This window comes from Oncorhynchus nerka, linkage group LG1, assembly GCF_034236695.1.
Source record: "Oncorhynchus nerka isolate Pitt River linkage group LG1, Oner_Uvic_2.0, whole genome shotgun sequence".
NCBI classification, from domain to species: Eukaryota; Metazoa; Chordata; class Actinopteri; order Salmoniformes; family Salmonidae; genus Oncorhynchus; species Oncorhynchus nerka.
In genome coordinates this window covers 14,695,670-14,708,890 of record NC_088396.1, presented here as the reverse complement: position 1 = coordinate 14,708,890, position 13,221 = coordinate 14,695,670, and the positions used below count along the sequence as shown (strand labels likewise).

At 39.3% G+C, this 13,221-nt stretch overlaps 1 protein-coding gene and 1 long non-coding RNA gene across 2 annotated transcripts; one reads left to right on the top strand and one right to left on the bottom strand.

The window, feature by feature from the left end:
- Nucleotides 1-5,336: 5,336 nt before the first annotated feature.
- Nucleotides 5,337-8,877, bottom strand: LOC115102115 (plasma membrane ascorbate-dependent reductase CYBRD1-like). The gene is made up of 4 exons (XM_029621752.2): nucleotides 8,633-8,877; nucleotides 7,670-7,878; nucleotides 7,243-7,397; nucleotides 5,337-7,131 (listed from the first exon to the last, which is right to left on the bottom strand). The coding sequence occupies exons 1-4, from the start codon at nucleotides 8,856-8,858 to the stop codon at nucleotides 6,858-6,860; spliced, it is 864 nt and encodes a 287-aa protein (XP_029477612.1). The 5' UTR covers nucleotides 8,859-8,877; the 3' UTR covers nucleotides 5,337-6,857.
- A 3,740-nt stretch (nucleotides 8,878-12,617) lies between these two features.
- LOC135572196 (uncharacterized) lies at nucleotides 12,618-13,221 on the top strand. Its single transcript, XR_010464111.1, has 2 exons — nucleotides 12,618-12,950; nucleotides 13,053-13,221. It is a non-coding gene; the product is annotated as an uncharacterized LOC135572196 (long non-coding RNA).

Below are 13,221 nucleotides of genomic sequence, written 5' to 3'. Positions count from 1 at the left end.
CTCAACCAATCAGAATGAGGGAGTGTGAAGACGCGTTGCTGGCTCAGAAGACCCGCCTACTCAACCAATCAAATGAGTGAGTGTGATGACGCGTGTGCCGGCTCAGAAGGCCCACCTACTCAACCAATCAGATGAGGGAGTGTGGTGACGGGTATTCAATTTCGTGAGAAAGACTCATTTTCGGGGACAATAATTAGCAACGTCACTAAAACATAACATTGAGAAATAACAAAAGTCTTGGGCAAAAGGGCAAGTTGTCCTAAAATGAGCTAGCTAGCATAATGGATTCCATTCCAAGCACAGATGAGTTATCTGGAGCAGTGACAAGTCCTTCATCCTCTGGCAGTCCAACAGAATAATCTGGGTTTGGTGATGCCAGGAGACGCTACATCACCAATGCATAGTTCAAACTGTAACGTTTGGTGGAGGAGGAATAATGGTCTGGAGCTGTTTTTCATGGTTCAGGCTAGGCCCCTTAGTGCCAGTGAAGGGACATCTTAATCTTAATGACATTCTACACGATTCTGTGCTTCCAACTTTGTGGCAACAGTTTGGGGAGGTACCTTTCCTGTTTCAGCATGACAATGCCCCTGTGCACAAAGCGTGGATCATACAGAAATGGTTTGTCGAGATTGGTGTGGAAAAACTTGACTGACCTGCACATGTAACCGATGTGAAATGGCTAACTAGTTAGCGGTGGTGCGCGCTAATAGCGTTTCAATCGGTGGCATCACTCGCTCTGAGACCTGAAGTAGTTGAGTGAGTGAGTGAGTTTATTATATTTTTTTACAGGGACAGTGCACATTAATCAACGTTTCAGTAAAAGTGCCGGTTTTAGCCAGCCGGCTAATTTTCAACCGCAGTACCTGGGCAGGTTATTAAAAACAATTACAATATAGACAATCATTGAGCAGTGAGCACACGCAGAGCAACATAGGACAAGCAAGACGTAGCATACAGACAGAGTAACATAGAACAAAAAACAGCAAGACACAATTCATAAAAGCAACAAAGTGTTTCTACACTTCAAGCTACACATTACAAGCTACACATCACATTACAATTACACAAGGACCTTAAGGGACATACATATACTTACAATTCTAACAGCTTTTTTGATAGTAGAGCATTTAACCGTCTTAAAATAAAGTTCTATTTATTTTTGTAGGGTAAGAAAATGTGGTTTTCTGTTTGTAAACTTACATTTGTGTATATGAAATTTGGCCAAAAGAATAATGAAATGAATTACATAAAAATGTTTAAGCTTATTTCTATTGTGTGTTAAGAATCCAAACAGTACATCTCTCCACAATAGTGTAAAATATTCATAAATGTGTTAAATTATGAACCTACTGATGTCTTGCCACAGTTTTCTTACATGCATACAATGCCAAAAAATATGCAACACTGTTTCTGGGTGGTCATTACAAAAGGAGCAATTTGAGTTAATGTTTTCCTTAAACTTCTTCATGTAGTGGTTGGCAGGATAATATTTATGAATAATTTTAAAGTAAACTTCCTTAATTTTGTTAACAAGTAGGTATGTGTGTGGCAACATTCAAACTTTTTTCCAACAGATATGATCAATAAATCCATTCCGATAAGGCATGACATAAGGTATAGATACAACATCCCGATTGAAACAAGGTTTGTATCGCTCTGTTGTTGAATGGACCAAAAGAGAAACAAATCTTTCCTACTGATGAGTCAACAGGGTCAATAGAAGGTAGGCTCTGAGGGTCAGGTCTTGACACGTTCCTGAATAACATAGCAACACCCGAGGGAATGGCATCTAAAACAATTGCAAAATCTTTAGGTGTTACAGGGACCTTGTAAAGTGATAAGAATTCCTTATAAGTGAGTAAAATACCCTCTGCATTTACCAGTTGGCTCACCAATATGATATTATTTCGGAACCAATATTCTAAAAACAAATAAGTATTTTTATACAATATATCCCGATTATTCCATTTTAATATCTGTATGGAGAAAAATTGTGTTTATAAATGAAAGACCATGATAAGAAAACCTGCCGATGAAAAGCAGAAAGTTTCACTGGAACTTTGTCAATATTATAATTGCAAAACAACATGAGGTTAAGGCCACCAAAAGTAGAGAAGACATGATGAGGAATGCGATTCCAGATAGAAGTGGGAATCTTAGGAATTGTTTTATCCAATTGATCTTAAAAGTATTATTTAAAGTAGTAAAGTCCAGAACATTCAGTCCACCATTCTCATACGTGTTCATTACAACAGTTTTCCTAATGTAATGGGTACGGTTTCTCCAAAGAAAGTTGAAAAGCATCTGGTCTATCTCCTTGCTTATTTTACTGTCAAGATATAAAGATAGAGTGCCATATGTTAGTCTAGAGATCAGCTAACCGATCGCTGCAGCTGTACATAGTCTATTGGTAAATAGCCCACCCATTTTCACCTACCTCATTCCCATACTGTTTTTATACTGTTTTTTTTATTTATTTATTTACTTTTCTGCTCTTTTGCACACCAATATCTCTACCTGTACATGACCATCTGATCATTTATCACCCCAGTGTTAATCTGCAAAATTGTATTATTTGCCTACCTCCTCATGCCTTTTGCACACATTGTATATAGACTGCCCATTTTTTTTTTCTACTGTGTTATTGACTTGTTAATTGTTTATTCCATGTGTAACTCTGTGTTGTCTGTTCACACTGCTATGCTTTATCTTGGCCAGGTCGCAGTTGCAAATGAGAACTTGTTCTCAACTAGCCTACCTGGTTAAATAAAGGTGAAATAAAAAAATAAATTAAAAAAAGATACCTTCAGCCTTGGTTATTAGGACTCTACCTTTTAAAGATAAGTCCCTCTGTAGCCATTGATTTAGCTTCTTCTGGGGGTTTTTAATAAGAGGGTTAACATTTAGTAAGCCTCTAGACTTCTGATCCTTTGTAATGGTTATGCCTAAATATGTAAGTTCTTCTTTTACTGGAATACCATAATATGAAGGTGTCACACAATCTTTGACAGGTATGAGTTCACATTTATTAATGTTAGGATATAGACCAGATGCTTTGGAAAAGGATTGTATCACATTGATCGATATGGGAATTTGGTTAGTGTCTTTCAGAAAAAGTGTAGTATCATCATCAGCCAGCTGGCTTATAATAATTTCTTTACCAACTATGGAAATACCTTGTACAGGACTATTATTTAAAGAATTTGCAAGAAGTTGGGTGATTAATAAAAACAGGTACGGAGAGATAGGACAACCTTGCCCAATTCCTCTCTTTAACTCAAATCTAGGTGAGGTGCCATATTTCAATTTGATAGAGCTGTTACCATTTGCATAGAGAGTCTTACAGAAAAAATCCCCAAAGCCAAGTCTCTCTAGGGAGTGGAAGAGAAACTGATGCTCTACTGTGTCAAATGCTTTATAAAAATCTAAAAATAATATGAAGCTATCCTCAGTTATTAAGTCTGAGTGGTCAAGTATGTCTAATACTAGTCTGACATTGTTAGAACTATGTCTGTTCCTCATGAAGCCAGACTGTGTTTCATCAATGATTGCATCTAGGACTTCTTTAATTCTTTTTGCAAGTAGTAAGGCTAATATCTTATAGTCATTATTAAGAAGACAAATTGGACGCCAGTTATCGATAAGCAGCACTTTTTTTAGGCTTAGGTATCATTGTTATTAACCCCTGACTCATTGTAGGAGGGAAAACATTGTTTTTAATACTCTCTAAAAAGACTTGTAAATGCATGGCTGTCCCTGCATGCCGGTCGGCAGACGCGTCACACCCCCTCATCTCATTGGTCGTTTCCCAAGAACCTTAAACCGGCAAACGCATCATCACACTCCCTCGTCTGATTGGTTGACTATGTGGGCGTTCTGACTTTGTGGCTGTGGTAACTAGTGCCGACCCCCAACACAATGGATCCAGCTTTTATCAAATTAACGTATTTTTTTGTTGCATGTTTAATTCATGCTACGTTAATTCAACTAACCTGCTAAGAGAAGTCAATACAACGTTAATTTGACAAAAACTGGATATTTTTTGTAGCAATGACCCAACATAACGGATGTGTATTGCGGAATTACGTATGCAGAAGAGCGACAGTCAAATGAATATCCGCAGCAGAGATTTGCTAGAAATCATCTTACTACGCCAGTAGGGAGCACTGTCTACTCAAAGTACTAAGATCGCAGTTGCGGCTAATGAAGATAAGTGTTACTGGAGAAATACATGTCCTTGTCCTGACAATTCTTCTGCATTTAATACTATGATTTGGATCCAAGGTGTGAAATTCCATTGACCCTACAGATAATATATACATACATACATACCGTTCAAAAGTTTGGGGTCACTTAGAAATGTCCTTGTTTTTGAAAGAAAATCACTTTTTTTTAAACCATTAAAATAACACCAAATTCATCAGAAATACAGTGTAGACTTTGTTAATGTTATAAATTACTATTGTAGCTGGAAACGGCTGAATCAAAAAAACAATTATGGAAAATCTACATAGGTAGGCTCATTATCAGCAACCATCACTCCTGTGATTCAATAGCACGTTGTGTTAGCTAATCCAAGTTTATCATTTTAAAGGCTAATTGATCATTAGAAAACCCATTTGCAGTTATGTTAGTACAGCTGAGAACTGTTGTTTTGATTTAAAGAAGCAATAAAACTGGCCTTCTTTAGACTAGTTGACTATCTGGAGCATCAACATTTGTGGGTTCGATTACAGGCTCAAAATGGCCAGAAACAAAGAACTAACTGTCTTCTGAAACTCGTCAGTCTATTCTTGTTCTGAGAAATGGCTATTCCATGTGAGAAATTACCAAGAAACTGAAGATCTGGTACAACGCTGTGTACTACTCCCTTCACAGAACAGAGCAAACTGGCCCTAACCAGAATAGAAAGAATTGGAGGCCCCGATGCATAACTGAGCAAGAGGACAAGTACATTAGCGTGTCTAGTCTGAGAAACAGACACCTCACAAGTCCTCAACTGGCAGCTTCATTAAATAGTACCCGCAAAACACCAGTCTCAACGTCAACAGTGAAGAGGCGACTCTGGGATGCTGTCCTTCTAGGCAGAGTTGCAAAGAAAAAGACATATCTCAGACTGGCCAATAAAAAGAAAAGATTAAGATGGGCAAAAGAACACAGACACTGGACAGAGGAACTCTGCCTAGAAGGCCAACATCTCGGAGTCGCCTCTTCGCTGTTGACATTGAGACTGTTGTTTTGCGGTTAATGAAGCTGCCAGTGATCAAAATGTAACAAAAATGTATATAGACGTCATGTCTACAAACATGCTGGTAATGTTATAATGTACTAAATCATTTGTAAAATATGCTTTAATACTATTAAGCAGCAATCATGAATTCCTCACTGATTTAAATCAATAGTATATTGAACAGAGTAATGAATAAATTTGTGTTTGCCTATATTGCCTTTAAGTAGACCTGTATGTAATAATACATATATTTGGATTATAATGGATTCACCCCTCACACCTAAAGATGTGTTTGTTCTGTAAATCTTGCCTTAAATGAAAATAAAAACACTGAAGAATACAGTATGTAATCATTACAAAAGTTACACAAATGTAAGGAATATGTACACTGAACAAAAATATATACGCAACATTTTATGAGCTGAAATAAAAGGTCCTTGAAATTTTCCATGAACACAAAAAGCTAATTACACAGGTGCACCTTGTGATGGGGACAATAAAAGGCCACTCTAAAATGTGCAGTTTTGTCACACAACGCCACAGATTTGAGGGAGCGTGCAATTGGCATGCTGACTGCAGGAATGTCCACCAGAGCCGTTGCCAGATAATTGCATGTTAGTTTCTCTACCATAAGCGTTCTCCAATGTTGTTTTAGAGAATTTGGCAGTACGTCCAACCGGCTTCACAACCGCCGACCACATTCATGGCATCATGTGGGAAAGTGGTTTACTGATGTCAAAGTTGTGAACAAAGTGCCACATGGTGGCGGTGGGTTTATGGGCAGGTATAAGCTACGGACAACGAACACACTTTCATTTTATCGATGGCAATTTGAATGCACAGAGATTATGTGACAAGATCTTGAGGCCCATTGTCATGCCATTCATCCGCCGCCATCACCTCATGATAATGCACAGCCCCATGTCGCAAGGATCTGTACTACATTCCTGGAAGCTGAAAATGTCCCAGTTCTTCCATAGCCTGCATACTCACCAGACATGTCACACATTGAGCATGTTTGGGGATGCTCAGGATCGACGTGTACGACAGTGTGTTCCAGTTCCCGCCAGTATCCAACAACTTCGCACAGCCATTGAAGAGGAGTGGGACAACATTCTACAGGCCACAACCAACAGCCTGATCAATTATATGTGAAGGAGATTTCATACTGCACGAGACAAATGGTAGTCACACCAGATACTGTTTTTCTGATCCACGCCCCTACTAAAAAGGTATCTGTGACCAACAGATGCACATCTGTATTTCCAGTCATGTGAAATCCATAGATTAGGGTCTAATTTATTTAAATTGACTGATATCCTTACTGTAACTCAGTAAAATCTTTGACATTGTTGCATTTATATTTTTGTTCAGTATATTTGATAATCTGTCTAATCTTCAGTAGGCTAGTTCAATCCTTTTATCAAATCATTGTCCATTACATTCAATTACATCAAATAAAAAAACACTGTTTAAAGATCAACATTCTGGAACTGTTGGAAACAATTCCTCAAGGTGCTATTTGGAACAAAGGTTTACATTTGCTGAGGGAATGCCAGTAGATAAATGCAACTTTTTAAAGCATCAACAGACAGACAGAATCAGCAGTTGGATTTCATGTTACTCAGTTGACCTGTCCGGAGTCCTCCAATTTACCACTCCTTCTCCTGGCATCTCCATTGCCTTTGGGGTCAATCGGGTCAGTTTGTTGAGACACTTTGATGCCAACTGACCCACCCCCGTTAGTAGGCGGGGAGCGCAGGACCTGCTCACTGGGGCGTTTCCAAGAGGGGCGAGTAGCGATCCAGAGGATGATTCCTCCAAAAATAACTATAAGTACTCCCAGCACATTCACAAAGGTGGCCTCTGGGGGAGAGTCTTTGTAACTGGGATTTTTCCTGAGAGACAAAGAAGAGAGTTAGCTAATAGCTGTAATATGTTTATAAAATGGGGTCTCTAAGTACCAAAGTTTAGTGTATGTCCCATATTTCCCATATTATAAAACTTACAGGCCAAAAATGAGCTTCTCTGTGATGCCCATAAGTGCAGTGGCTATGACACTGGTAAAGATGAACAGGCCACTGTAGATGTGCAGGGGCATAAACGCTGCTCTCAGGTATGTCGGGGTGATGGGTACCAGGTATATACACACTCCCAGGACAAGCTGCTCAGTAAAAGAAGGAAACATCAGGAAACTCTGTCAAGCATTGTAATGAAGAATGGAATATACCGGTCTTACTGTGCCATAAAATGTACTTCATAAACAGCCTACACAAGCGTCCATGCATAGAGCTGTAGTTAAATAGTAAGAAAAGAATCTATTAAAATTATGCTTTACGACAAAGCTTTATAACAATATAATACATTATGAAGCATTCATTAAGGACATTTCTACAGCATCATAATAGGCTACACAAGATATTTTGGTGTACTGACCTGTAGTGAATATAGTATCACAGCTGCTAGCCCCACCCAGCTGTGCAGGCTGTACATGTTGGGGATGTTTTGTGAGTTGTGGAAGTCAAATACTGCTACCAGAGATATGGCAGCGAAAATGAAGGCCAGTATGTTTAAGCCAGCATGAATAAACTTCATCATTAACTTGCTGCACTTCCAGGTCCATGGCAACCTATACACGATAATGGCTGAAACCGACAAAAATAGCCTACTTATTCAACTGATGTTTAATCATGAAAATGCATTCAATCCAAAGAGATTGAATGTGAATAATACTCTGAGACGAGCAAGTCATGCTACACGTACCAGATGTTGTAACATCCTGTTTCTTACATCACTATGAGGTAGGCCTACTTCTACACAATAAAATAAGGCCACCGCATTATATCGTTTTCATTTTGTTTAGTTTAAGCGGGTAGGCCAAAAAAATGTAATACAAATCAAAGTTACTGTGTAATTTAAGTTATTTAGGCTACACTCAAGGAAATAGCCTACTTCAAGTGGAAGAATGCACATGGTCTGGAATGTTGGTAGAAAATATGAGTATAACTCATTCACTTAGACTGTGTAAAGAATCAAAGGGTCTTCTTTTACTCAGAAATGCATCAGTGCAACATTAGCATAGATCGTGATCTAACATATTTGTATACAACAAAACGGATGATAATAAAGCAAACAACCGAAACGGTTTAGAAAACAATGCATATTTCTTTCAATAATAGTACCCTGACAGTGAATAGATACAATCTAGCCCTTTCTTTGGGTTAACGTTACTTCGGAATCTTGGGAGAAAAATCTTCCAGGTTCCAAATGGCTTGGAGGAATAACTTTCAGTTTCAAAATAACTTGTTAAACCGAAGACCGTGTCGGCCCAACTCAATCGCTTCAAATTTAGTTGAATTCTGTACTTGAGAGAGTAATAAACATATACAAACTTCTCACCAATTCCCTGCATAAAAATGAACCCGGTAACGACTAAAACCGGGTGCCAATTGAATTCGGCCAGTCCTCCATCCCATGCTAAACCTTCCTTGAAGTAGAATACCCATCTCAAAACAAAAATTATCGAGACAAAACCAACGGTAACGGCAGCGGACAAAGCGAACAGGAACTGCTTGAAATTCTCCATTGCCATCTCTAACAGCGCGAACGCCAACACTGGATTCATGTAGGAAGTGATTTGAGGAATTTCAAGTGGGCAGTGGGGGGGGGGGGGGGGGGGGGGTCATGAGTAATTATTTTCCAATAACAAATCTGAAAAAGTTTTGTAACCTCTGTTGTTACAAATGGGTCAGACAGAACAGACTGGTCTCATAGACAAGACGTAACATAGTAATCGGTCAGTCCGGGACCATCAAATGAGTATGATATGTTACGTTTGGTATGGTTACATACGACAGAAGGCAAAAATGAAAGAATGATGGTTGGTCTGGGTGGAACGGTGGGCGTATAACATACATGTATAATGACTACAAGGCTGCATGTTGGAATCTCATCAGACAATTTCTACTAATTAGCAACTTTCAACTTCTTACTGCTTTTTAGCTATGAATTGTAATTCGTAACATATCATACTAAATGGATTATGGACATTCACAAATGAATACATACCATACGAAATGTAACATATCATACTAAATGGAGAGTTACGTATTTAGGTAAAGAATGATACGAAATGCACTGAGACCAGGTTACACAGACACAGCAGATATAAAACAGATCACCAATGGGTCGTGCACAACATTAGCATGAGCAACAATAAAATAATCGATGTTCGCTGTTCAAAATATCCCAATTGAAACGGATTCAAACAGATAAAAACTTCCGACTTCAACTGTAATAAGACTTAAAATTTCCTGGGGTAACAATTTAAGAAATAATATATCAAAAAACGTAATACTGCATAGTTTCCTAAGGACCTGAAGCGAGGCGACCATCTCTGTCGGTGCCATACTGCATTGTAATCAGGAAATTTTCCAAAGTATGACACTCGGCTCTTGTGCTGCAACTCTTCATAAGTGCGAAGATAGTTGTGATCTTAACAATTATTGAACCATTCCAAGGCTTCCTTGTCTAGCTAAGATTCTTGAATCCTTGGTAAATGTACAACTTTGGTATTTATTTATCTGAGAAATGTATTTTGAATGTAAACCAATCAGTGTTTAGGCCTGGGCATTGCACTATTACAGCAACCACTTTAATTGTTAATGATTTTGTCAATGCTTTAGACACTAAAATGAAATGTGCTTCTTTGTTTGTGGACCTGCCAACTGGTAGTTACAGTTTTGTCCCATCGCTGCAACTCCCGTACTGACTCGGAAGAGGCGAACGTCGAGAGCCATGCATCCTCCGAAACACAACCCTGCCAAGCCGCACTGCTTCTTGACACACTGCTCGCTTAACCCGGAAGCCAGCCACACCAATGTGTCTGGGGAAACGCCATACATCTGGTGATTATAGTCAGTGTGCATGCACCTGGTCTACCACAAGGAGCCACTAGTACGCGATGGGTCAAGAACATCCCGGCCGGCCAAACCCTCACGACGCTGGGCCAATTGTGCACCGCCTCATGGGTCTCGCGGTCATGGCCGGGAAATCAAACCCGGGTCTGTAGTGATGCCTCAAGCACTGCGATGCATTGCCTTAGACCGATGTGCCACTCGGGAGGCCCTGTTAAAAACGTTTGATACTGTTGATTATGCTATTTTATTGAATAAATTGTCTTTTATAGGCCTGCACACTGACACCTGTTCAGGGTTAGCTTAGTGAGAGAACTTCGGTCATCGTGATTGATGGGGTTAAGTCTGAATTTCTTGAAGTGCATAAACAGGGGTCAATTTTGGGACCTGTTCTCTTCACTATTCATATAAACACCACTGATCAATCTGTAAAAAAAAAAGTACTTCATATATTTAAATATGGTTGGTACTATTATGAATGCTATTGCCCTGACTGTTGATCCGGCTGTGTCAAAACTACAGTCAGGAATCCCTTGCTGATTTCAAAACTTTTGCTTAACATGGGCAAAACTCTAGCAAGAATGAATCTACATGTTCATTCATTAGATGGTTCTCCAATTGAACATGTTCCCGCTCATAAATACTTATGAATGAATATGAATTTGATGTATAAAAAACATGTATAGAATATCATGCTATTATTTGAGGAGAGTGCACAATTATGAACTTGAAAATGTATGAATAAATAAGCTAAGATTTAAAGTTGGCTTTTTCTACAGAAACAGATCGTGCCTTTCTCTAAGCAGTAGGAAGTAGATTATTTTGTCAACCTTTTTATATGTTCTTGATTATGGTGATATTATTTATCAAAGTACAGCTGCTTTGGATTCCATCTACTATAGTGCCCTTCCCCTGAGCAAGGCAGTTAACCCACTGTTCCCCGGGCGCCGAAGACCTGGATGTCGATTAAGGCAGCCCCCCGCACCTCTCTGATTCAGAGGGGTTTGGTTAAATGCGGAAGACACATTTCAGTTGATGGCATTCAGTTGTTCAACTGACTAGGTATCCCCCTATCCCTTTCATTTTTTTTTCACAGGTGACAGTTTTGATACTAATCACTGCACCCTGTATCAAAAAGTTGCCTGGACTTCGCTAAAGACCCGTAGATCTCTACATTTTACTATCTTTTTGTTTACAAGGCCCCACTTCATAAACTTCCATCTTATCTAACTTTGCTGGTGAAGTATAGACACCTGAGTTGCCTAGATACCTAGATTGCAATATGTCTTCCCTGGTAAAATAATGAAACAGAAAATATCCAGAAACTTCGCACATCCATTGAAGAGGAGCGGGACAACATACCACAGGCCACAATCAACAGCCTGATCAACTCTATGCGAAGGAGATGTGTCGTGCTGCATGAGGCAAATGGTGGTCACAGCAGATACTGACTGGCATTCTTATCCACGGCCCTACTTTTTAAAAATACATTTCATGTGAAATCCATAAATTAGGGCGTAATGAATTTATTTCAATTGACTGATTTCCTTATATGAACTGTCACCCTGTAAAATCTTTGAAATTGTTGCGTGTTGTGTTTATGTTTTTGTTCAGAGTATAAATATGCCCCCAATTACAATTCTGAATTCAAATACATCCACAGTGCGATTTCAACAGATTTTTCAAATGAACTAATTGTCTTTTGTTGAATTTTTATTAAAAGATTCCAACATTGTTTAGCATTATCTTGTCCAATTGTGGCATGATTCCACCATTTTATCCATTTGCATCACTTTCAATGGGGGACTTTTATTTTGAAGGTGAACTGCTGATCCCTCTGTTGTTGCTCACTCTAATGTTGCGCACAACACATGGGTGATCTTTTTCATAACTGCTATGTGTCTGTCTGGCCCTTTAGTAACAAAGGAGGTTACACAACTTTGGTGTTTGAAAACATTTGCAGACCTGATTTGGAGAATCGTGACTTATGACCCAAACCCCAGAGTACCCTCATGAAATTCCTCTAGTTTGAGATATCACCTCAGGTCACTTCCTCCGTTAAATCCAGTGTTGGCGATGGAGAATTTCAAGCAATTTCTGTTCGCTTTGTCTGCCACCGTGACCATTGGTTTTGTCTCAATAATGTTTTTTTTGAGATGGGTATTCTACTTCAAGGAAGGTTTAGCATGGGATGGAGGACAGGCCGAATTCAATTGGCACCCGGTTTTAACCGTTACCTACTCAGTGACACTCACAGAACACAACTATGTAGAGTTTACACAAATATTAGCACCTTAGCTCTTATTGTGGGACTTTGAAACCACTGAAATGATTTACCGAATAAACAGATCAGGACCTTAATTCACAGCTCTTCTTAAATTATAAAACTGTTTCAACACTGTTATTCAGTAAATTATGAAATTGAGACTTCCTTCATGTGTCCTCAAAATAAAATGGAGAAGTAGCCCAGTTAGGCAACAGGTTCGTTTCTAATAATAAAACATTAATGACAATTTCAAAAACTTTATTAGAGTACCAACATCTTGAAAAGAACAACAGGATGACTGTCACGAATCCCGCTTCCTGAGTCTGTGTTTGCCTGTGTTTCTGTCCTGGAGTGTGTTTCCGGTGTCCTGGAACGCACCCTGTCTGGTTGCCGGGCGAATTAGCTTGTTGGGAGATCGATGTTCACCCGCACCTGTATCCCATCAGTAATCTGCACACCTGTCCTGATCATCACCTCTCCCCTTCAAAAGCTCTGACCTGACATCCATTCCCTGCCGGATCGTTAGCCATGAACAGTATGTTGTGCCATAGTATCAGCCTCAAGTTGGATAGAATTTGTTTTGTTGTTTTTTACGTATTGCTCGCCTTAAACTTACCTCCGTTTGTTCTGTCTTTAGTTACTCACCCGGATCATTTACCCCATTCCCGCCTGGTCGGAGGAGGATTCCGCTACCCCATTGGATCCACCTATTTACTCCCATCAACTCACCACCGCTGCCCGCTACGCCACCTGGATATATCTACCCATTCACATTCACTTGTAAATAAATACTCACCTTCTTCCTA